The 24,915-nt window shown below is 47.2% G+C and overlaps 1 protein-coding gene and 1 long non-coding RNA gene across 4 annotated transcripts in view; both read left to right on the forward strand.

Moving 5' to 3' along the window:
* Positions 1–137: 137 nt before the first annotated feature.
* On the forward strand, positions 138–1,135 carry LOC138418545 (synaptonemal complex central element protein 1-like). Its single transcript, XM_069549937.1, has 4 exons — positions 138–168; positions 432–627; positions 757–841; positions 991–1,135. Exons 1-4 carry the CDS (start codon positions 138–140, stop codon positions 1,069–1,071), a joined length of 393 nt encoding a protein of 130 aa, XP_069406038.1. The 3' UTR covers positions 1,072–1,135.
* An 8,782-nt stretch (positions 1,136–9,917) lies between these two features.
* LOC138418366 (uncharacterized) overlaps positions 9,918–24,915 on the forward strand; it is a 71,470-nt gene continuing 56,472 nt past the window's right edge. For all 3 annotated transcript variants that reach the window (XR_011248518.1, XR_011248519.1, XR_011248520.1), the window contains exons 1-2: positions 9,918–10,215; positions 12,136–12,289. This is a non-coding gene — a long non-coding RNA (uncharacterized lncRNA). The remainder of the gene's footprint in view (positions 10,216–12,135; positions 12,290–24,915) is intronic.

Consider the following 24,915-nt stretch of genomic DNA (forward strand, 5'->3'; position numbering starts at 1 on the left):
CCAGTGGGGAAGTCCTCTGTGAGCAGGTGTCATCTGAACACAGACATGGATTAATAAGCAAGGAAGCCATGCAGTTGTCAGAGTGCAAATGTCCCTGGGAGGGAACCTTGCCTGGTGTATTTAAGGAAGAGCAAACCATGGGGCTGGAGGATGAAATAGTGGGAAGAGGTGAGGTTTAAGAGGTACACGGGGACCTGGGGAGTGACTGAGGGGGAAAGCATCTCTCCCCGAGCCCCCCAGGCCCCAGCAGAAGCTGCACACCGAATGAATGGGTAGCTGAATGAAGGCATGAACCCACTAATTCAGATAAGGACTTTCCGAGAGACGCGGAGGAGGAGAGGACCAGGAGAGCTGCAGGGACAGGGCTCCTCTCTCTCCTAGCAGATGCTGAAGCGGCGACTGGCCTGGGAGATCCGTGCCCTGCAGAGCAGCAAGGAGCAGCTGCTCTTCGAAGGTGGGACTTGGGCCCGGGGCAGGGGCGGGGCCGGGGCGGCCCGCGGGAGCCCCGGCACCGCCCACGACGCCCCGCCCACCCCCAGAGAGGCAGGCGCTGGCCCGGCTGGAGGACGTGGAGCGGCGGCTGCTTGCGCAGCCCGAGGCCCCCGCCGCCCGGGCGGCGATCGGCGGGTGAGAGGGCCGGGGAGGTGGGGAGGGACCGAGCCCTGTCCCCAGCGCTGGCTCCCTGGAGGGCGGGGCTCCCCCCGCTCCCGGGCCTCCCGGCGGGCCCCCGGGATCCTCAGCGCTCCTTCCCCGCAGGCTGAAGGCGGAGCCGGAGAAACTCCGGGGGGAAGCCCCCGCCCAGACCCAGAACGCTGCAGAGGACCCGGCCGGCGCTGGAGAGGTAGAGAGCCGGCAGGCGCGCCGAGACAGAGCGGGCGGCCAGGGCCCCGGGTCCCTGCGGGAGGCGCGCGTGCGGGCGCGGGGCGTCCTCGGCTGGTGGGGACCGGGCCCGCCGCAGCAGCAGGCCTGACACCCGCCCCCCAACCCCAGCAGGCCGGCCCCCAGCTCCCCAGTGAGGGCGACCTGGCGCCGCCGATGCAGCAGGTCCCGACGGCCGCCGCAGGCCAGTAGGACCCACCCGGCCCCATCTTCCTTCAAGCTCGCCCGGAAATAAAGGCCACGTTTGCGGACCGTGCTCCTCCTCTGCGGGCTGAGTCTGTGCTCTGGGGTCTTTAAGGGTCGGGGTCGTGCCCCCCTCCTCTCTTCGCCCGAGGGGGTGGGGCGGCCAGGCAGCCTGTGCCGGGCCTCGGCCGGGCTCCGCCCACCAGCCCCTTGGCGGGCTCGGGATGTCTCAGGGTCTGCGTGAGTGTCAAGGCCACTCCATTTCCTTGGCCTCATCTCGGATTCCTGAATTTTATCAGTAAGGGCTAAGATGTGTGCTCAGTCATGTCCGACTGCAACCCAGGAGCTGTAGCCCGCCAGGCTCCTCTGTCCATGAATTTCTCCCAAGAATACTGAAATGGGTTGCCCTTTCCTTCGCCAGGGGATCGTCCCCAACCAGGGATCCAGGGAGTCTTTTGCGTCTCCCGCTTTGGCAGTCTGATTCTTTACCACTACGCCACGGGTGGGGGGTGGGGGAGGGAGCCTAAAGGGCTAAAGGGGACTTGGCAAGAACTCACTGCAGGTCCTGTCAGTCTGCTGGGGTTCAGAGCAAAATCCCAGCCTGCAGAGCCCCTGCATTCCCCCACAGCTTCCTCCCAAGCCTCACCTCTCACATCCTCATGTGCGCTTCTAGCCGCACAGATGATTTTCCCCACTTCTCCCAGCACTTCGTCATCTCAGGGCCTCTGCCCTGCTGTGTCCTCATCTGGGTTGCCGTTTCCCCAGTCTTCCCAGACCACAGAGCCCGTTAAGGATATCAGCTGCTCAGGAGGCTGGCCTGGGGGCCCCACTTGCTACTTACCAAGCACTGTGGGTTTAATAAGCATTTGCTGAACATCTGCTTGTGCCCCAGGCTCTGCTGTAGGCCCTGCTGAGTTTAAATAGCAGGTGGGGGAAGATCTCAGTGAGGAAGTGGGCCAGATGAGGGAGGGTGCCCTGAGCAGCAGGGTTGGGTGGGCACAGGCTGAGTGTGTGGAGGGAGTGGGGGAGGGTAGCTGAGTTTGCTCTGTTTGAGGAGCATCTGGAGGAGGCCAGTGTGGTGACGCAGAGGGAGGTGAAGAGGGATGGGAGATAATGTCAGAGAATCCCTGGTGGGCCAGTTCAGATGGCTCTCGTCTCTCTAGACTATTCTGAGCACAAGACCTGGCACACAGCAACTGTTGGTAAATGTTGGCGATCACTTATGACGACGATGAGTCATTATATCCCAGCCCACCTATGTCACACAAATGGGGACAGCCCAGGGAGTCCGCCGACATCCCTTTCCTCCTAAGATTCGAATCCTGGCTCCCCTGGTCACTGAGTGACCTCAGGCAAAGTGTTTAATGTCTGCAAAACTCAGTTAGACACCAAAACTCTGCAAAACACCAAGTGCACAGAACTTATTATAAACCTGGTCAACTTCTTCCCAAATCTCCCCTGAACCCTTAGCTAAGTGAAATTGCCCCTCATGTGAATACAGTGTGATACACAAGGAGATGGTTGGCACGTGGGACTGCCTCTCTCAGACTGAACTCTGAAAGTGGAGACTAACTCGACCTGATTGGAGGAAACTCACATCTCAAAAGGCACAGAGAAAAATGCAAGTTCCACCACAAATGGCTTTTGTTTGCTAAGTTCAGAGGTTTTACAAATATCTGCAAGGTTTTTGAGATGAATAGGGTATGTTTGCTGCTGCTAAGTCGCTTCAGTCGAGTCCGACTCCGTGACCCCGTAGGTGGCAGCCCACCAGGCTCCTCTGTCCCTGGGATTCTCCAGGCAAGAACACTGGAGTGGGTTGCCATTTCCTTCTCCAATGCATGCATGCATGCTAAGTTGTTTCAGTCATGTCCGACTCTGTGCGACCCCATGGACAGCAGCCCACCAAGCTCCTCTGTCCATGGGATTCTCTAGGCAAGGATACTGGAGTGGGTTGCCATTTCCTTCTCCCAGGGAATGTTTGGGACTTGGTAAAAAAGAATAGGTGGGCTTTGAATTGGTTCTGGAGCCACATGTCTGATGTTGTGAAGATTTGTAAGAAAAGTACAGTTTTTAATTCCTCAAAGGATTGGGCACACGTGAATGATATGGAAGCTGCCCTATTCACCCAACTACATTATCCTCAGTTTGCTTGTTTATATCAGGGAGAAGATTTTCAACTAAGATGGAAGTCAGAAGATTCCCTTGTCCTAGGTTTAGAGCTATGTGTCTTGGGAATGTTTTAGTAACCCTTCCACGAAGGCTTCAGAAGGTTTTTCCCTGCTGTGGGTACATAGTTTCATTTTAGCTTAAAGGAGAAAGCCTTGGGGAAAAAAAACTCACGTCAGGCTCTGAATATCAGCTTCCAACTTGGTCAACATCTGACCATTCTTTAAAAAGAATTCCCTTAAATACCTTGTCAGGTTTTAGCCGAGACAAAGAGCAAATATTCTTGGCAGTATTGTACAGTTGCTTGGATGTGTAGGGCTGGAAAAATTTCTACCTTCTTCCCTTCTAGGTTCTTTGGCTGGCCTAATAATTAAATTGATGTGAGAGAGTAATAGGAAAAATGAATTTATGGAGCCCCATAAATTTATGAAGGCTTAAAAGACATCCAGGTGACAACATCCTATGTAACACCAGAGCTAAGGAGAGGGGTAGGGTCTGATGATACAAAGGGGAGGAAGGTAATTCACAGGAAAGCAGAGGAGATGCTGCAGAAACAAAGATTGCCTGGTCAGCACATACGTTTCTTAGGTAAAACTGAAACCACACACTTCAGATGGAACTCAGACCCAGCCAAAACTCAGATTATGTCTTGAACCCACAGGCTAGGACTTAAACCCACTGTCTTTCAATTGGAATCCCACACCGGTCTTAAGACAAGCTCGAGTTCTTCATGTCTCATCACAGAAAGAATTCAGTGAGAGGCAAAGTGATAGAAGATAAGAAATGAATTTATTTAGAGAGATACACATTGCACAGACAGAATGTAGTCTATCTCAAAGGTCGAGAGTGGCCCCGAAATACTGGGTGGTTAGTTTCTGTGGCCTGGGTAATTTCATAGGCTAATAAGTGGGAGGATTATTCCAACAATTTGGGGGAAGGGATGGGGATTTCCAGGAATTGGGCCACCACTCTGCTTTTCATGATCGGCCTCTGAATGGTCACGGGACCTGTGGCTGTATCATTCAGCATATGCTAATATTTACAATGAACACATGCTGCTGCTGCTGCTGCTGCTGAGTCGCTTCAGTCGTGTCTGACTCTGTGCGATCCCACAGATGGCAGCCCACCAGGCTCTGCCGTCCCGGGGATTCTCCAGGCAAGAACACTGGAGTGGATTGCCATTTCCTTCTCCAATGCATGAAAATGAAAAGTGAAAGTGAAGTCGCTCAGTCGCGTCCGACTCCTAGCGACCCCATGGACTGCAGCCCACCAGGCTCCTCTGTCCATGGGATTTTCCAGGCAAGAGTACTGGAGTGGGTTGCTGTTGCCTTCTCCGAATGAACACATAATGAGGTGCAGAGTCCACTGAAAGTCACATCTTCCACCATCTTGTACCTCACTGGTTCTGAATAGTTTATGTTGTATCCTCACCAGCTTTGTCATTCTTTTGAAGGTTGTGCCCAGCCCCTTCCCTCCTGTTTCAAAATGCTATCTTTGATAATACTTTTCTTTCTGGTACAGGCCTTCTTTCCAATGTAAATTAGGCAGTGGAAGGGAAGGTAAAGAGCTTTTCCTGAATCTACTGAGTTCTTGGTTGCCTTTAGCTAAAAAAAATAATCCTCATGTGTAACTGGCATATTTTGGGGTGGCAAAATCCACTCCCCTTCAGCTGCAAGAGATATTTCTAAGGAGAGTACAAAAGATACTAACCTCCCAAGACCCCAATCATTCCAAAAGCACAGCCGAGAGAGATGTAAACAGTTGCCTTGAAAGCTGGCAACAATCAGTAGAACATTAGTTGCCACTGGCGTTTCTTTCTGCATTTCTACCCTGCATTTCTTTCTGGTCACATCTTGGGGCCCCCAACTTGATTGTTCCAAAGCTAAGGTCTCAGGACACAAAATCAGACAAACAAGAAAAGCAAAAGCTATTCTGGGAGAGAAAGGTTCAACAACTAATGGGTACTAACAAAATGAAGGGTAAAAATCATGATCATTTCAATAGACACACAAAAAGCATTTGACAAATTTCAATATCCATTTATGATAAAAATTCTCAACAGAGTGGGTATAGATTGAATGTACCTCAATATAGTAAAGTTCATATATGACAAGACAACAGCTAAAATTATACTCAGTGGTAAAAAGCTGAAAGCTTTTCCTTTAAGATCAGGAACAAGACAAGGATGCCCACTCTAGGCACTTTTATTCAACACAGTATTGCAAGTCTTGGCTAGAGCAATTAGTCAGGAAGAAGAAATAAAAAGCAATGAAATTGGAAAGGATGAGGTAAAGCTGTTACTGTGGACAACATGATTTTCTATATGGTAAACCCTAAAGACTCTACCAGAAAACCATTAGAACTAATACACATATTGAGTAAAGTTGCAGGGTTAAGCAAAATCAATGTACAAAACCTGTTGTGTTCTTAAATACTATCAACAAACTACTAGAGAAATCAAGAAAATAATCTTGTTTATAATTGCATCAGAAAGAAGAAAATGCATAGGAATAGATTGAACCAAGGCAGGTGGCAAAAGATCCATACACTGAGAACTGTGAGACATTGATGAAAGAAACTGAAGAAGACACAATGGATTGGAAAAAATAATATTGTAAAAATGTCCGTGTTACCCAAAATGATCTACAGATTCAATGCGATCCTCATTGAAATCTCAGTGGCATTTTCACAGAAATATTTAGAACACATAATACTAAAATCTGTATGGAAGCACAGAATATCCTGAATATTGAGATATTGAGCTGAAGCAGTATTTAGAAAGAGGAACGATGCTGGACGCATCATACTTTCTGATTTCAAACTGTATTACCAAGCTACAGTAATCATAACACTGGCATAAAAACAGACACATAAATCAGTGAAACGGAATAAAGAGCTCAGAGATAGACCCAAGCATATATAGTCAATTTATGACGAGAATATACAATGGGGAAGGGACAGTCTCTTTAGTAAATTGTGTTAGGAAAACTGGACCCCTATTTCATACCATACACAAAAGCTAACTCAAAATGGATTAAAGATTTGAATGCAATACCAGAAACCGTGAAACTCCTAGAAGACAACATAGGCAGTAGGTGTTTGACATTGCTCTTTGGGATGTTTTTTTGGATCTGACTCCAAAGGCAGTGACAACCACCACCACAACAAATGTAAATGAATGCAACTTCATTAAGCCAAAGAATTGCACAGTGAAGGAGACCATCAACAAAGTAAAAAGGCAGCCTACTGAATGGCAGAAGACACTTGTAAATCACATATCCAGTAAGGGGTTAATATCCAAAACAGATAAACAGCTCATAGAACTCAATAACAAACCAACTGAAAAATGGACAGACTTTTTTTCAAAGCCATTCACTTGGCCAACAGGCACATGAAACGATGCTCAACATTACGAATCACTAGGAACATATAAATCAAAGCCACAATGAGCTATGATCTCACAACTTCAGAATGGCTGTCATAAAAGGAAAAGAAGTATTGGTGAGAATGTAAATTTGTGCAGCCACTGTGGAAAAAGTATGGAGCGTCCTAAAAAAAAAGTTAAAAATAGAACTACCTTATGATCCAGCAACTACACCTCCAGGTATTTATCTGAAGAAAATGAAAGCCTGACTAGAATGGATATATGCACCCGTATGTTCACTGCAGTGTTATTCACAATACCCAAGATGTGGGAACAACCCCAGCATCCAGATCATCAGGCAAGAGATCCTGGAGGTTGGGGACCCCTACCCTAGAGAAAGAGTGAGCCAAGGACTCACAGTAAAGGGTAGAAGAAAAATTCCTCTTCCTTGTCTCCAGAACCTGCAGAAGGGAACTTGGGAAAATTAGCAGAACCCACCAAAGGGTGGAAATTGTTACCAGGGTCAGCTTTCCCAGGTCTCTATCTGTGATGCCTAGTCAAGAGAGGGAGGTAAAATTTTACATTGCCCTTTTCTTTGCAAACTCAGAGTCTTATTAATTTGGTTCTGGGGATCAACTGTGAGTGGATAGAAATAAAGTCCACAATAAATGTAATGCTACTGAATCATCTCCAAACCATCCCCCCTCCTCCCTCATCGTGGGAAAACTGTCTTCCACGAAACCAAAAGATTCTCCCTGGTGCCAAAAAGATAGGGGACCGCTGCTTCAGGGCATCTTGTAAAGGGATAAGCTTACCTAAGTTAAAAAGTTCCCCATGGATTATCTTTGATAGGTTTAACCTGCTATTTCAGCTGTAAAACACAACTGTATTCACCTGAGACCTCAGCCCCACCCTAAGTCAGATCCACTCTGATGCCAGACACTCTCCTTCCCGCATCATAGCAGGCAGCCTCCAGCAGGTTTCCTGACCCAGAGCAGAAAAAGAAATGCTCAGATGGCCTGGAAGCTCAAGAAGCAAAAGCTGGGGATCCAGGACCAAGTGGACTCACCCAGCACCTCCAGGGACAGCGAGAGAACAGCAGGTGCCCGCCCTGGTTGCTCTGGGCTCCTGGCGGCTGTCAGCGGAGGCGAGTCTGTTTGGGGCAGTGTAAAACCTTTAGAGTTTGAGCAAAAATTGATTTCGATCAGGCGGTATCCAGTCAAGTAGGTGCAAAGAAACTCTGAGAAGTTGTACAAAATGAAAGACTTTTATAGACAGAAAAGAGCAGGAACAGGGGAGTTTTATGAGTCAAAAAAAGCTGGTTGGTTATTGCACAATTATTTCCTTCAGGGCAGCAGTCCCCAGCCTTTTTGGCACCGGGGGCTGGTTTTGTGGAAGGCGATTTTTCCATGGATGGTGGGGAGGGGCGTTGGTGGTTCAGACGGTAATGCCAGCGATGGGGAGCCGCCCAGCTCCCAGTGGGTGGCCCAGTTCCTAACAGACCATGGACTGGTACTGGCCCCAGGCCCGAGGTCTGGGGACCCCTGCTTTAGAGGCTAGCAGGGGCCAGTCAGGCAGATGCCCTGACTGGTGCTGGTCAGGGGGTTTCTGGTGAAGATGTCATCTCTGGGAAAGCTGAAACGGTCTTGGTTTGGTGACGCGGGACTTAGGATAAGCAACTCTGTTCTGGGCCTGATGTCTGGTTTTTAACAAAGGCTTGGGGCATTGTTTATATCTTTGTTGAAAACATGGGGTGGAGGTGACACCCCGGGCTTTGAAATGGCAGATGCAGATGGCAGATGCAATTTGGTTTCCGTGTCCTCTTTGTGCGCGTGGGTTCCCAGTGCTTCAGCTGACTTTGCAAGAAATACAGCTGGTTGGTTTTTGCTTTATGTCCGCACCTGAAGTCAGTTCTTGTTAACCGTCAATACCGAAAATACTGCTTTCAGTTTAAAAGAAGCTCAAATCAACTGTTGTAACTCTTTCTGTTGAAAGAAGCCGCAAAGATTCTTGTGCTCCTGTGCACATAAAAGCATCTTGCTGGAAGGCTGGGCTCCACTGGGAGTGAGAATCTGTTTCATTTGCCTTCTCATTTCCTTAGAAAATTTAGGAGTAGCTTCTGAATAGATACGGTGGGCAGCAGATGTATGTCAAAATGAATTTTAATTCTCATGTTCTGGCCAAGGCAGCAGTGCCTGGGAGCCAGCTCTAGGTGTAAGCTAACTCCCTGTTGCAGAACCCTAGATGGCTGGCTTTGTTTTTTATACGCTTGCTTAATGTGTTAGTGAAATAAATAGAAGGTAAGAAAAAAAGAGGAAAGGGGAGAGGGAGAGGGCATAGGGAGAAGGAAGAAAGGATGGAAGACCCTGAGTTCTCGTTTCCTAAGGAGGGATTATTCAGTAAACAGTGAACTTGCTAGACAGACCATGAGGGGGTTGTGTATTTCTCACCGTCTCAGACCCCATTCTGTGTCTAGGTGTAATGAGGTCTTCAGGGGGATGTGGAAGAAGTTACGAAACCAAAGCAGGGTCAGAGAGGGACCTCCATCCTGGATTCTAAGCTAGGAAAGGAGCTGTGTGTTATCAGACACTCAGATACATGAATTTGAGGAAGATAGAATTTGAGGTCAGTAGGATAACTTCAGAACTTCTACCACTTGTAACTTTTTACAGAGCACTTCTTAACACTATAGACTTTACATATATCCATGATCTCATTAAACTCTCAAAATAATAGTGTAAATAAAAGAGGTACATGTGGCACCCACAGTGAGGTTCCCCTTGGAGTAGGGAGAATTCTAGCCTGAGCCAATGATCCAAGGCTGCCTGGAAGCCATCCTTCTGATTGGGGGCGGGGCCCGTAACCATAGAGACGCACGTGGGGCGGGGCCTTCTTGGGTGGGTAGGTTCTGAAGGTGGCCCAGATAGTCCCAGGGAAGGTGAGTATCCCTGAGCTTCTCAGCTGAGAGCCTGGAACACACTGGGTGCTTCCTGGTGAAAAAAGTTCAGATCCTGAGAGGGGTTCAGTACTGTTAGGGTTCACGAGGGGCTCATAGCTATAGTTAAAATATGGCCCATTGTGGCGACCCGACAAACAAGGGATGAAGTCACAGCGGCCACCTGGCCCTGGTGGGCATCCTGTTTCTTCTTTAAGGCGATATCCTGTTTTTCCCTGCTGGTGCCAGTTTCTCAAGACTATGTGACCACCCGACTGTGAGACCCCTTCGACTACGTGACCACAAGACCCCAGCTGCGGGCTAAAGATAAACTGAGGCCCCCTCCCTCCCGGGCACAATTCATAGCGTCTAAGAAGGGTTGGCTGTAAAAGGAGAGCGCTGGTTTCTCTCTCAAGCCAGTCAGTTTCTCTCTTTCTTCCTGTAATAAATCTTTCTCTGCCTGACTGCGTGGCTTGCTCTCTTTTTCTCCACGCTCGCCTTCCGTTTCTGGGGCTGAAACCCGGGAGGGAAGACCCACCGCGGCTAGGGGGGCTCCTCTCCTGAGCCCACCTTCGGTAGGTCCTTCCCTTGGACCTCGGAGAAAGTGGGCAGAGCCCCCGGGACAGGACTCTCCACTTGCCTTGCTGGATTGACGTCCACGCCGGCTCTCATTTCCTGGGCTGCAGGGGTGAGTGAATTCCTGGTCTCTCTGATCCTCTTTCTCGTCTGGTTTTTGAAGCCCTAGCGCTAGGCGGAGGGTACCCTCGGCCCTTCGGCCCTGGTCTCACTTTGAAATAGGGCGCTCCCATTTCACAGGGGACCCTGTCGCTGACGAGAAGGCCATGAGAACGGGACACCTTTTCTCTCGGCCCTGTCTCATTTTTTCACTCACCCTTGTTTGCCTTCCCTCCCTGTTCAACTAGGATGGGAAATTCTCAGTCTAACCTGCAAAATCTACCCCGTTAGGCTGCCTTCTCCAAAACCGAAACACCTTGGGTTTTCAAGGAGAAGTAAGCCCAAAGCGACTCACTTATTACTCCAACACGGTCTGGCCACAATATCGACTGGATATGAGATCCCAGTGGCCAGAAAAAGGCGCCCCTGATTAGAGTTCTTTACAGGAGCTCGATAACTTCTGCCGCCACAATGGCGAGTGGTGGTCAGAGGTCCCTTCTGCTCAGGCTTTCTTTGCTCTCCAGCCCTCTCTCTGTACTTGGTGTTCTACTTCTCAGATACTTTCAGCCCATTCTGTGCCACATCCCCCTACTACTATATCTTCTGATCCCTGTTTGGATTTTTCCTAAGACCCTTCTGACCACAGTGTACCTCCAATCACCTCTAATCCTATCCTAGCAGAGCCGGTCCCACAACCTCCACCTTTCATTCCACCCCCACCTTCCTCCTCCCACCCGCTACTACTGGAGTCTCAAGTCCCCATCTGACCTCCCTAAACCCCCTCCTCATCCCCGGCTGAGAACAGCCTTAAAGAAACAGGACCCCAATCCCTCCCTACTCCCCTCCTTCCCTTTGGAGAGATGGCTGATACAGAAGGCATTGTTCGGGTACACGTCCCATTCTCCCTCTCTGATTTATCTCAAATCGAAAAATGTCTTGGCGCTTTTGCCTCTGACCCTGACACTTATTTAAAAGAATTTAAATACCACACCCAGTCTTATGACTTGACCTGGCATGATATTTACGTTATACTCTTCTCTGCCCCTCCTCCCAGAAGAAGCAGGAGGAGTCTGGCAAGCCGTTCAGGCTCATGTGGATGAAATACATCAAATTGATGATACTAAGCCTGTAGGCTCAGCTGCCGTTTCCAGGGCCGACCCTAATTGAGACTACCAGGCAGGGCGTCCAGGCTGAACAGTCTTTACCACACTTGTAACAGGGCCTAGATGACTTCTGGCGACTTGCCTTATTGCATGCCCCAAAAAGCAGGACTTCACTTTCACTTTTCACTTTCGTGCATTGGAGAAGGAAATGGCAACCCACTCCAGTGTTCTTGCCTGGAGAATCCCAGGGGCGGGGGAGCCTGGTGGGCTGCCGTCTATGAGGTCACACAGAGTCAGACACGACTGAAGCAACTTAGCAGCAGCAGCAAAAAGCAGGACATAAAGCTATTAACTTTGATAAACTCAGAGAAATAACTCAAAGACCAAATGAAAATCCAGCAAAATTTCTAGCTAGATTAACAGAAGCCCTACAAAAATATACAAAATTAGGCCCAACTTCAACAGAGGGTACTGTTGTCCTTAATACCCATTTTATTTCCCAGTCGTCCCCAGACATTTAAAAAAAAAAAAAAAGGCTAAAAAAGGCAGAGGAAGGCCCTCAGACCTCTCAATGAGATCTTTTAAATTTGGTTTTTAAAGTTTTCAGTAACTGGGGAGAACCGGCAAAACTAGAAAAGGCTCAAAGAGATAAATATCATCTCTTAGCCACTACCCTGCATGGCTCCAAACCTCAATCTTCTGCGAGAGAAAAGAAGTCATCTAGGCCCTGTTACAAGTGTGGTAAAGAAGGGCACTGGGCACCTTTGGGCCCATGTCCTTACTGTGGCATAAAGGGGCACTGGAAGGCAGACTGCCCTAATCCCCTCCAGGGACCCGGACATCTCCTCCTGGTCCTGAGCAGGAGTCCTCAGACCCAGCTCTGCCGAGACCCCTGAGACTTGCCGCCAAAGACTGAAGGTGCCCAGGGCCCCAGGCCTCAACTCTCCTCACCTCTACAGAGCCCAGGGCAACTCACAGTGGCAGGTAAGCCGATCTCTTTGCATATCTCTTTGCATATTCTGCCATGCCTGCTTATTCTGGAAAAACTAAAGTCTCTCAGATCTCTGTTGTGGGAGTTGATGGTTTGGTGTCTACACCACTGCACACTTCAGAATACCCCATTCTCTCATTCTTTCCTCACACTCCCCGAATGCCCCACTCCAATCCTTGGAAGGGATCTACTCTCCAAGTCTTTCTTCTCTATTCCAAATCTTTCTCCTGACCTGGCATGGCTACTGCTTCTCGAACCTACTATGTCTTCACCCCCCTCATTACCCTCCTCCTCTGTAAGCTGTATAGTCTGGGAAATTGATCACCTCTCCATCGCCTCCCACCATATTCCATTTATATTCTTCTAAAAGACTCAACAAAGTTTCCCGATCAACCTTAATACCCTGTTTCCCAGATACATCAACAGGGGTTTAAACCCATCATCTCTAAGCTGCTGTGTCAGGATCTCTTGTGCCCTACTTACTCTCCTTATAACACGCCTATCCTACCTCTTAAAAAGCCGAATGGCTCCTACGGCCTGGGTCAAGACTTGAGACATTAATGCTGCCGTCGTCCCCGCTGACCTAGTAGTCCCCACTCACTGGTAGTCCCAAATCCCTGAACTCTTCTTGCCCTTGTTTATCCTCCTACTGCCTATTTCACTGTCCTGGACCTCAAGGACTCATTTTTTGTCCTCCTTTTACACCCAGACTCTCAAGATCTTTTTGCATTTACCTGAACAGATCCAGACCCTCATCGCTCCCAACAATTAACATGTTCTGTCCTTCCCTGAGGATTTCGTGATGGTCCTCATTTCTTTGGCCAAGCCCTGGCCTCAGACTTAACCTCCATCAGTCTTGCCCCAAGCTCTATCCTCCAATATGTAGATGATCTCCTCTGTTGTAGCCCCTCACTCATACACTCTCAGCAACATACAGTACAACTCCTCAACTTCCTAGTAAGTTGATCAGGGCTATTGAGTATCTCCTGTTAAGGTTCAACTTTCCCCTTTTGAGGTCACCTCCAACACCTATGTGTTGGAGTTCTCCTGACACCAACAAAGAGACATATTAACTACTGATAGAAAGTCCCTTATATCTGCCTTACCACTCCCTATATCAAAAACAGAAATCTGTCATTTGGGGCTTGGCTGGGTATCTACACCTCTGGATCCCCAATTTTGCCCTCCTAGCACAACTCCTATACCAGGCTTCCCAGGGGATCTTTTGGACCTCTTGAGCCTAAGTCAAACATCCGATCAGCCTTTAATGCTCTAAAACAAGCTATCCTCTTGGCCCCAGGTTTAACACTGCCTGATCTCTCTCGCCCTTTTATACTCTATACTACTGAGAGACATAAAATTGCCCTAGGAGTCTTAGGACAGGTGCAGGACCCTTCCTTTGGCCCCATTGTTTATCTGTCAAAACAACTGGATACCACCACACACAAGGATGGCCAGCCTGCCTGCGTGCTCTGCCCACAGCTATGCTTATTGCTCAAGAAAGCAAAAAACTTACTTTTGGGATACCCACGGTCATTCCCTCTCTTACTCAGTAAGTGGGTCATTTACCCACTTACTCTTACACAAGACCACGGCTCTTCTATCACCGTCTTGTATCCAACTAATCCATGTCACCCTCCTAGAATCTCCCAAGTTCTCTTCTGAGTGCTGCCCTACTCTTAACCCCGCCACCCTTATCCCTAATTCTTCTGAGCCGCCAACTCACACTTGTAATGAGACATTAAAAAGACTTGATAGCTCATTTCTCCCGTATCTCCTCAGTCCCTTTAAATAACTGATCTTACTTGGTGTATTGATTGTAGCTCCTATACAATCCCCAAAGGAAAAAGAGTAGCTGGATATGCAATTGTTTCTGACACTGAGGTTACTGAATCTCAACCTCTCCCTGTGGGAAACTCCTCCCAAAAAGCAGAACTTCTTGTACTAACCAGGGCGCTTACACTTGCAGCTAACAAATGAACAGTGTGTACACTGACTCTAAATATACCTTTCACACCATACACTCACATGCAGCCATCCGGAAAGAACAAGGGCTCCTTTCTACAAAAGGACCCCCCATAACTAAAGCCCAACTTATACTTCAGCTCCTAAAGGTAGCCAGTATGCCAACCAACGCCGGCGTCATACATTGTTGAGGTCACCAAGTAGCATCAGACCTCATCTCACGGGGTAACAATCCTGCTGAGAGGGAGGCAAAGCAAGCCTCACTCTGAACACCTGCTCATCAGCTCATAGTAATCCCTAACATAAATCCCCTCTATCACCCCGAAGAAAAGACATAGTTATTACAGACGGAGCCCAGCTTCAAGGAGACTGGTTGAAAAAGCAAGGCCAGTGCCATACAAATTCTTACAGACATACATTGAGCTTTACATATAGGCACTAAACCTCTCTACCACCTTTTAAGACCTCTTATCACTTATCCTAACCTCCTTTCACTCCTACAGCAAATCATTCACTACTGTGTGTTCCTCCGTCTCACCCCAGGCAGCTCCAAGCCCGCATTCCGCACACATCAGGCACGAGGTCACATACCGGGAAAAGACTGGCACGCCGACTTCACTCACATGCCTCCTACACATAAGAAAACTCATACTAAAGGTATCACTAAAGTGGAGACCTTCTCGGGGTGGGTTGAAGCTTTTCCGACAAGGTCAGAAACTGCCCCAGAGATAACACAAGTTCTTATTCGAGAAATCATCGCTCGCTTTGGCCTCCCGCTTTCTCTCCAGTCTGACAATGGACCGGCTTTTGTCTCACAAATCACTCAACAAGTAACCCAATCTCTTGGCAGAACCTGGAGGCTACATATTCCTCATAGACCTCAATCCTCAGGGAAAGTCGAAAAGGCAAATTCAATTCTCACAGCGCAACTGGCTGAACTTTCTCTCTACTACGGAAGCCGCGGACTGAACTCCCTCCTGTAGCTTCGGCTCACCTTATGGCCTCTCCATGGGCTCTGTCTCTCTTAGTCCTTTTGAGCTCATGTGTGGACGCCCTTTTCTCTTAGGCCAATTTCCTACTACAAGTCCTTTAATGGGAAGTTGTCTCCCCTCCCTTATCCTTATTAGACGTCTCATGAGAAAACATGCAAATTGCTGTCTGCCAAAGCCTCCTCAAACAAATCCTACTGACTTGACACTCATACCTGGGGATCGAGTTTTACTTCAGAGCTTACACCATAAAGATTTACAGCCTCAGTGGACCGGCCCCTTTGAGGTCATCTTAACCACACCAGCAGCCCCTAAATTAGCAGGTCATCCTTGGTTTCATATCTCCAGGTTAAAGTGGGCCCAGGAGACTCTCCATCTCCACCAAAAATTACTCCCCATTTGGATGCCCCTTGCTACTCCAGCACCATCTTGGGCCTCGACAGGCTCCGATGGGATCAAATCCCTGAAGAAGCAGAACAGCCAAAAATAACCAATATTGATAAGTAAAAGGGATGATCAGATGTATTGGTTACTGGTTGGACTGGGACTCCCTTTACTTCCCTTGTTTGGAATAGGACTGTATTCTGTACCCGCCTTGAGTGGACTCCTGTTAAGAAGCTCCTCTTATGTTTCATTTACTTGCTTATGGTTTCCATCCTTTGCAGTCTTCTTTCACTGTAAATTTAAATGAACTTATTGCCCACTTTTCTACATGTAATATCACAAAACCTCACTTTTTCACAAAATCTCATAATCACTGATCTTTCCACACCTCTTGATTTTATTACTGACCTATGGTTACAGGGAGGCTTAACAGACTTTACACCTGTCCAAATTTACTTCTGTACCTGGGTCCTTATCCTCCTCATTTACTCCCTTTAAATACGAGCCACCACACCATGGTACTGATCTCGTTCTCTTCTATACATCCAGCATGCCCTACCTAATTCTCACTCTACCCCAGATTTAACTTGCCTTTTAAAACCTTAATCTACCGTTTACTCAATACCTCAAATCCAGCCCTGTCTAGTGATTGTTGGATCTGTTTGTCCATCTCCTCGCCAGGTGGATCAGTCCTACCTGTCTCCACAGATCAGTGGAACCACATAAACACTTCCCCCTACCACACCTACAGGGGCGAACCCCTCTTTTTGTCCTATATGTGCTATTTATAGTCACTAGATCAGATCAACAATCCTGATAAAATGTTGTCCTCCCTTCTTGCTGACCTCGCTTCCATCCATATCAAACTGGCTATGGGAGGACCTCCTACCTCTGATGTCTGCTTACAGCAAAAGGCTCCCTTCTGTTTTTCTAGACACGACTCTATAAATAACTCACAGCCACATCTAGGCTTATACCTTTGTACCTCTGTAATCACACCTCACATCTTTCCTTTGGGTCACGCTATTGCTTTGGGTCTATTGCTTTCTCAGGAAGGTTTCCTTCGGCCTCTGAAGACACCAGCCCGGTTTGGGGGTCAGCTAACAAATACCCAGAAAGACTCTTGTTTGCTATTGATTCCAGTTTCTGCCTCCTTACTCCTGGAATATTTTTCTTATGTGGAACCACCACATACTTATGTCTTCCCACTAACTAGACTGGGACATGCACCCTGGTATATCTAGCCTCAGATATCTCTGTTGCTCCTAACAACCATACTCTCCCTATCCCACTAATCCACAACCCACCCAAATGAGCAATTCAATTTATTCCCTTATTGATAAGCTTAGAAATAGCAGCAGGGATTGGAACAGGGACTGCAGGACTCATGACCTCTTTAAACTACTCTTTGTGGTGCTGGAGAAGACTCTTGAGAGTCCCTTGGACTGCAAGGAGATCTAACCACTCCATCCTAAAGGAGATCAGTCCTGAATATTCACTGGAAGGACTGATGTCAAAGCTGAAACTCTAATACTTTGGCCACCTGATGTGAAGAGCTGACTCATTTGAAAAGACCCTGGTCCTGGGAAAGATTGAGGGCAGGAGGAGAAGGGGACGATAGAGGATGAGATGGTTGGATGGCATCACCGACTCAATGGACATGAGTTTGAGTAAAGTCCAGAAGTTGGTGATGGACAGGGAGGCCTGGTGTGCTGTGATTCATGGGGTTTCAAAGCATCGGACACAACTGAGTGACTTAACTGAACTGAGTCTCTCCAAGGTTCTTACTGAAAGCCTAGAAGTAGCCACCGGCCTTATCACTCTCCAGGGCCAAGTAGATTCCCTGGCAGCTGTGGTCCTTCAAAACAGAAGAGGGTTAGACCTTCTCACAGCAGAAAAAGGAGGCCTGTGTCTTTTTTTAGATGAAGCCTGTTTCTACTCCAATAAATTGGGTGTTGAATCTGACAAATAGGGCCTCAAGAATACGTCAACATCTCAGTAATTCAAGGGAAAACTGGTTAAGCAATCGGGATTGGTTGCCGTGGTCCTACCTTTACTGGGCTCCCTTCTCATATTAACCCTCATTCTGACTTTGGCCCCTGTCTAATTCATCTATTTCCAAAGCTTCTCCAGGATTGCCTACGAGCCTTCACCAACCAGACTGTTCATGAGCTACTTCTGACTTGCTCCAATTATCAAAAGCTTTGAGCCCACTCAGACTTCCTTTAACCCATGTTCCAGCCTTTTCTTATCTTACCCAATGATGTCACCCCAAACTAGTGTGAAGCAGATACAGATGACTGACCTTTGGCCCTTAGCCTATATCAAAAAGGCTGGAATGTTAGGGTTCACAAGGGGCTCATAGCTATAGTTAAAATATGGCCCACTGTGGCAACCCGACATACAAGGAGTGAAGTCACAGCGGCCACCTGGCCCTGGTGGGCATCCTGTTTCTTCTTTAAGGCGATATCCTGTTTTTCCCTGCTGGTGCCAGTTTCTCAAGACTATGTGACCACCCGACTGTGAGACCCCTTCGACTACGTGACCACAAGACCCCAGCTGCGGGCTAAAGATAAACTGAGGCCCCCTCCCTCCCGGGCACAATTCATAGCGTCTAAGAAGGGTTGGCTGTAAAAGGAGAGCGCTGGTTTCTCTCTCAAGCCAGTCAGTTTCTCTCTTTCTTCCTGTAATCTTTCTCTGCCTGACTGCCTGGCTTGCTCTCTTTTTCTCCACGCTCGCCTTACAGGCACAGTGGGTCATCTTCATCCCTGGCTTAGAAGCTCAAGGGGCCACGATGACAAAGAAGGAGGCTGCTTCCATACCCTGGGGGTGACAGCCAGTGAGGAGGCCTCTCAGTTTCATTTGCATTATTAAATGCTCTCCATCAGGTTCAGAAACATTTCTTGTGAAAGTCATACCGGTAAATACTTAAGGCTTTGCAGTCACATATAGTCTGCTTCTGGCACGTTTTCTTTCTTGCTTTCATGCTTTTTCTCTCCCTTCCTCATTTCCTTCCTTCCATACTTTAAAATGTAAAAAAAAAAAAAAAAAAATCACTCTTAAAGATTGAACCAAAACAGATTCTGGGTGGTTTGCTAGCTCTTGGTCTTAAATAATCAGTAGAACAATAAGTTTAGGCCTGAACTGGTATTTGCCATGTTTTGTATCGGGCTTCCCTGATACCTCAGCTGGTAAAGAATCTGCCTACAATGCAAGAGACCTCGGTTCAATCCCTGGGTTGGGAGGATCCCCTGGAGAAGGGAAAGGATACCCACTCTAGTCTTCTGGCCTGGAGAATTCCATGGACTGTATGGTCCATGGGGTCACAAAGAGTCAGACACGACTGTGTGACTTTCACTTTCTTCTTTCGTAGTGTTAATAATCTGCCGTGGTTGATTTCAAGCTTCGATGTGAAGGCTCTTCACTGTCAGAAAGGCCTGCAGAAGCATGGGGTGAAGTGTCCCACGCAGAGACACCATGTAAATAACCACAAAACAGGGCTGGCAGTGGCATGTGGTACTGTAAACAAGAAGGGGATTTCTGAGCATCTGTTGCCCTTGTTTTTAATGTGATTTGGAATATCTAAGTTTTAACAAAGGCTGTGTTTGACAACCAGCTCCTGTAATTTCCAAAAAGTTGACAACTGGCTCTCCCGGGCTGGTTCTGACCACCCCAGCACAGCACTGCTCATGCCCTTGGGGGTGAGAGGGCTGTGTTCCCTCCTGTCACTGGGATGTGACCCCCCCCCCCCGCCCCCAACCGCAGTGGGATCATGGGCCTCCTTTCACATTGGCTTCCTTGTGGCTCAGCTGGTAAAGAATCTGCCTGCAATACAGGAGACCTGGGTTTGATCCCTGAATTTGGAAGATCCCCTGGAGAAGGGAATGGCTACCCACTCCAGTATTCTGGCCTAGAAAATTCCATGGGCTATATAGTCCATTGGGGGTAAAGACTCAGACATGACTGAGCGAGTTTCACTTCATTTCACTTTTCACGTTGAGGATGTGGCTATGTCCTCACTGGTGGGAGAACGAGGCGGAGCCTGAGCTCTGTGACACGGGTGGGTCAGGCATGGTGTCTCCGGAGTCTCCCACAGGCGCAGGGGAAGTCATTTCTCCCTTGCTTACCCTTCTGTTTAGAGTTCTGTTACAAAAGTTGTCTCTGTGTTCTAACTGAATATTAGAATTCCCTGTCTTAGTGAGGTAACTGATGCTTAGATCAAACGACTTCCCTGACATCACAGGGCCGAACATCTCTGACTCAGCATTGAAACCGCATCTTGAATGCCAATTCCACTAGGTTTTCCACGACGTCCTGTTGCAGCTGAAGTCAGTCACTAGTTTGTTCAGGCCCCTGGTGGGGGATTGAGCAGACCCACGGCTGCTCTGGATGGACTGACTGTGGCCTTGGCTCTGGAAGTATTTCACCAGTGAGAGGTGTGGTTTGGAGAAGGTGCCCATGAAGGGTGAGAGCAGGGCCCCACCTGGGCTGTCAGGGGGACGGAGGTGGCCGGGGCACCTCCCGCATCTGAGACTTAATTGAGCACAAATGCGGGACTCATTCCTGCACTGTGAGCTACAGGGATTGCAGACCTAGAGAGGGGAAGGGGTCTAGGATCTGATACTCGCATGTCCCACATGGATCAGCTTTAACGTCCTCTTATCAGCTTCAGGACCGCTTATGATGGTGGTAGTCTTGCAAGACCCCAGGTGCCCCGGGACCCAATTCATTCACAGCTCAAATGAACAATAGATGTGCTTTGTGAGAAATCATTAAGTCCTTTTAAAACAAATACATCATAAAATATTAATGTCAGTATTTTTTTTATGCAGTTAAACTGTTGAGAACATTGTGATGTCTCATTTAGCATGGCTTTCCCTTGAATAAATGTTCTTTCCCTATTGTAGGACTATGTTTATTCATCAAAGGTGATAGTAATCTTTCCCCTCAAAATAACTTTACTCAGCCATTAAAAATGTCTTCTGTCCTCTTTATATTTTGTCTTGGACATCCTAAATTAATCCTTAATCTCAGGGCTTCCCAGGTGGTTCAATAGTAAGGAATCCACCTGCTAACGCAGGAGACACAGGAAATGTTGGTTCAATTCCTGGGTGAGGAAGCTCCCCTGGAGAAGGAAATGGCAACCCACTCCAGTATTATTGCCTGGGAATTTCCATGGACAGTGGAGCCTGGTGGGCTACAGTCCATGGGGTTGCAAAGAGTCGGACACAACTGAGCACCCCTACTAACCTTGGGGTAGATGAATTTAATTTTCACTGTTGCTTCTTTAAGCTCACATCAGCTACAGGCAATTGGTTTGAGGATTCCCTTTATTAAATATTGTGATTGTATTCTGCTTATTCTGTTGGGAGGGCAGGTGGCTGTATATTGCAGTAACATACACTCAGGGGCACTGCAGCTTTCTATTTCCCTTTTTGGAAGAATTTATTGTCTTCAGGATGTTTTATCGTGTTGTCAGAGTTTTCCCAGGTTAAACATATGTGGGTCACATTTCTCCTGCCTTCACTGCGTCTTGGGCTCTTGGCTCCTTATTTATGAGAGCGTCCCAGCCTTTGCCGCCCCCTCCATACCACGGCCCCTGCCCATCATCTAACAGCGCAGGTGCTCTTGCCCTCCTCCTGCCCCCAGGGTGAGTGCTGGCATCTGGAAGGACCCCCATGTCACTGCTGGTGGAGACAGAAGTTCCAGCAGGCGCCGCCCCCCCCACGATGGAGCCCCTGAGGCTGATTCCTCCTGATTCTGGGCACGAATGCAGTGCTGTGGTCCAGAGTGTGCCATGTGGCTTCACCTGGAACGTCTGAAATGCTCAGGGGACACCAGCTGGCACTGAGGAGTCAGGTCCTCCTGGGCCAGACTTTGACCAGTGAGACAGGAGATGAGCGGGAGCTGGGGGTCTGTGGCCTCTCTTGTCCTCTGATGCTGGACACAGTCCAGAGGTGGCTGCTGGCTGGGCCACCAGCTGTGTCTCTTTGTGAAGCAGTGGCCCTGAGTAATGCAAGACGTGCTCTCTGCTTCCAGACATTGCCTGCCTCTCTCCTCCCTCCCCTCACTTTTTCAGCCAGGGAATTACATCTCCTCTTAAAAGCTTAGCTTTATCTTATTTTTCCCTTTTTTTTTTTTTAGTTCTTGAGCCTTCATTTGTGTATTATAATGCATCTGAGCAAAGACAACAGAGGGTCATTGGCAAATAATCTCTCTGTTTTCCTTGTGAACATGGCAGAAATGAAAAACAAGTCCATCCTTAAAATGTGATTTCAGTTCGATTTATAGCATGTTGACATTAAGCAGGAATCCACATGGAAGAGCAGAAATAACAATTCAGGGGTTCTTACCAAGGCCTCAGAGACCCTGCCACATGCGGCCCCTTGCTACCTCCTGGACTCCCTTTTCAACCTCTCTCCCTGTGTCCACTCAGCTCCACTTTCCTCCTCAAGGCTGACAGTACTCGTGCCTCAGTGCCTTTGCACTTGCTCGTCCCACTTCTTGATGACTAATGACTTCTGTGTCAGCTTTAACCCTGGAGCATTGCATATGTTGGATCTTATAAAGGATGCTGTTTCACGTTTAATTTTGATGTCGGAGGTGTGAGTGCTTATTGCTGGGCTCTCTGTTCTGTCCCTTGAGCCTCTGGGTGTGTCTTTGTACCAGTACTGTACTCCTCTGATCACTCTGCAATATAGTCTAAAGTCAGGGCCCCTGAGTCCCCCAGTTCAGTAGTTCCTTTCTCAAGATTGTTTTGGCTATTCGGGCTCTTCTGTGTTTCTTCACACATTTTAAAATTATGCAATCCATATCTGTGAAAAAATGCCCTTGGTATTTTGATAGGGATTGCTTTGAATCTGTAAATTGCCTTAGGTAGCAGGATTAGTTCCTAGGGACAAAGAAATATAACTTATTTCAGTGTATTGATCTTGTATCAACTTTGCCAAACAGAGTTTTCAGAGATTTGTGTGTGTGTGTGTGTGTATTCTGTAGACTTCTCTATGTAGAAGTGAATTTGAGATAATGTGTATTGTGCTATTTTTGGTGCAAAGTTCTAAAATTGTCAAGGGGATTAATAACGTTGCTTGTCTTTTACATTTTTCTGATTTTCTGTGTACTTTTTCTCTTGAGAAAGGATTGTTTAAATATTTGACTATAATTTGAGTTTGTTTCCTTTGTGGTGCCATTATCTCTGTGCATTTTCAAGGTCTTTTACCCAGTGAATAAAGACTTAGGGTTATATACTCTTCGTGAGTTTTTCATTATGACTGCTTTTTGATTACAAAACGACACTCTTTGTTCCTGGTGTATTCTTTTCTCTAAGACTTACGTTGTCTGATATCTTTTTCTGTACTTTTAATTTCAAATTATCTCTGTCTTTATATTTACTGTGAACTTCTTGTAGGCACCCTACAGGTGAATGTTGATTCTTTGTCCACTTGCCTAGTCTGTCTTAAATAGCATGTTCAGACTGTCTCCGCTTAGTGTGATTATTTTTATGGTTGGGTTTAAATTCACCATCTTGCTCTTTTTAAAAATTAGTATCATTTGCTTATGTTTCCCTCTTTTTGTAATTTCTTTGGGAAATGGCATACTTCCTTATTCCTGGTTATCTTTATTAGTCACATGGTTTGTTTTGTTATTTTAAGGGTTGTTTAAGTAAATAATCCTAAACAAATCCTGAAAGATGATGCTGTGAAAGTACTACACTCAATATGCCAGCAAGTTTGGAAAACTCAGCAGTGGCCACAGGACTGGAAACGGTCAGTTTTCATTCCAATCCCAAAGAAAGGCAATGCCAAAGAATGCTCAAACTACCGCACAATTGCACTCATCTCACATGCTAGCAAAGTAATGCTCAAAATTCTCCAAGCCAGGCTTCAACAATACATGAACCGTGAACTTCCAGATGTTCAAGCTGGTTTTAGAAAAGGCAGAGGAACCAGAGATCAAATTCCCAACATCTGCTGGATCATGGAAAAAGCAAGAGAGTTCCAGAAAAACATCTATTTCTGCTTTATTGACTATGCCAAAGCCTTTGACTGTGTATCACAATAAACTGTGGAAAGTTCTTAAAGAGATGGGAATACCAGACCACCTGACCTGCCTCTTGAGAAAGCTATATGCAGGTAAGGAAGCAACAGTTAGAACTGGACATGGAACAACAGACTGGTTCCAAATAGGAAAAGGAGTATGTCAAAGCTGTATATTGTCACCCTGCTTATTTAACTTATATGCAGAGTACATCATGAGAAATGCTGGGCTGGAAAAAACACAAGCTGGAATCAAGATTTCTGGGAGAAATATCAATAACCTCAGATATGCAGATGACACCACCCTTATGGCAGAAAGTGAAGAACTAAAGAGCCTCTTGATGAAAGTGAAAGAGGAGAGTGAAAAAGTTGGCTTAAAACTCAACATTCAGAAAATGAAGATCATGGCATCCGGTCCCATCACTTCATGGGAAATAGATGGGGAAACAGTGGAAACAGTGTCAGACTTTATTTTGGGGGGCTCCAAAATCACTGCAGATGGTGACTGCAGCCATGAAATTAAAAGATGCTTACTCCTTGGAGAAAAAGTTATGACCAACCTAGACAGCATGTTAAAAAGCAGAGACATTACTTTGCCAACTAAGGTCCATCTAGTCAAGGCTATGGTTTTTCCTGTGGTCATGTATGGATGTGAGAGTTGGACTGTGAAGAAGGCTGAGTGGCAAAGAATTGATGCTTTTAAACTGTGATGTTGAAAAAGACTCTTGAGAGTCCCTTGGACTGCAAGGAGATCCAACCAGTCCATCCTCAAGGAGATCAGTTATGAATGTTCATTGGAAGGACTGATGTTGAAGCTGAAGCTCCAATACTTTGGCCACCTGATGCAAAGAACTGAGTCACTGGGAAAGACCCTGATGCTGGGAAAGACTGAAGGCAAGAGGAGAAGGGATGACAGAGGATGAGATGGTTGGATGGCATTACCTACTCAGTGGACGTGAGTTTGAGTAAACTCTGGGAGTTGCTGATAGACAGGGAGGCCTGGTGTGCTGCAGTCCATGGGGTCACAAAGAGTTGGACATGACTGAGTGAATGAACAGAACTAGGGTAAGGAATAAACCTTTTCAAGTTATCTCTATCCAAGTGATATTATACCTCTTTGCATAACAGATGGTTATACTGGAGTGCTACCATTTTAGAGATAAAGAAAGCTGAAATTCCAGAGGAGTGATGTGACTTGTCTGTTGCTAGAAACCTCAGTTAGAGGCTAAAATAGGAATTCTAGTT

Source organism: Ovis canadensis, chromosome 14, assembly GCF_042477335.2.
Source record: "Ovis canadensis isolate MfBH-ARS-UI-01 breed Bighorn chromosome 14, ARS-UI_OviCan_v2, whole genome shotgun sequence".
Taxonomy (NCBI): Eukaryota; Metazoa; Chordata; class Mammalia; order Artiodactyla; family Bovidae; genus Ovis; species Ovis canadensis.

Coding starts and splice junctions, on each gene's coding strand:
- LOC138418545 (XM_069549937.1), top strand. CDS start 138: ATGGGGCTGGAGGATGAAATAGTGGGAAGAG. Junction 628..756: donor GCCCGGGCGGCGATCGGCGG/GTGAGAGGGCCG, acceptor CCTTCCCCGCAG/GCTGAAGGCGGAGCCGGAGA. Junction 842..990: donor ACCCGGCCGGCGCTGGAGAG/GTAGAGAGCCGG, acceptor CCCCAACCCCAG/CAGGCCGGCCCCCAGCTCCC.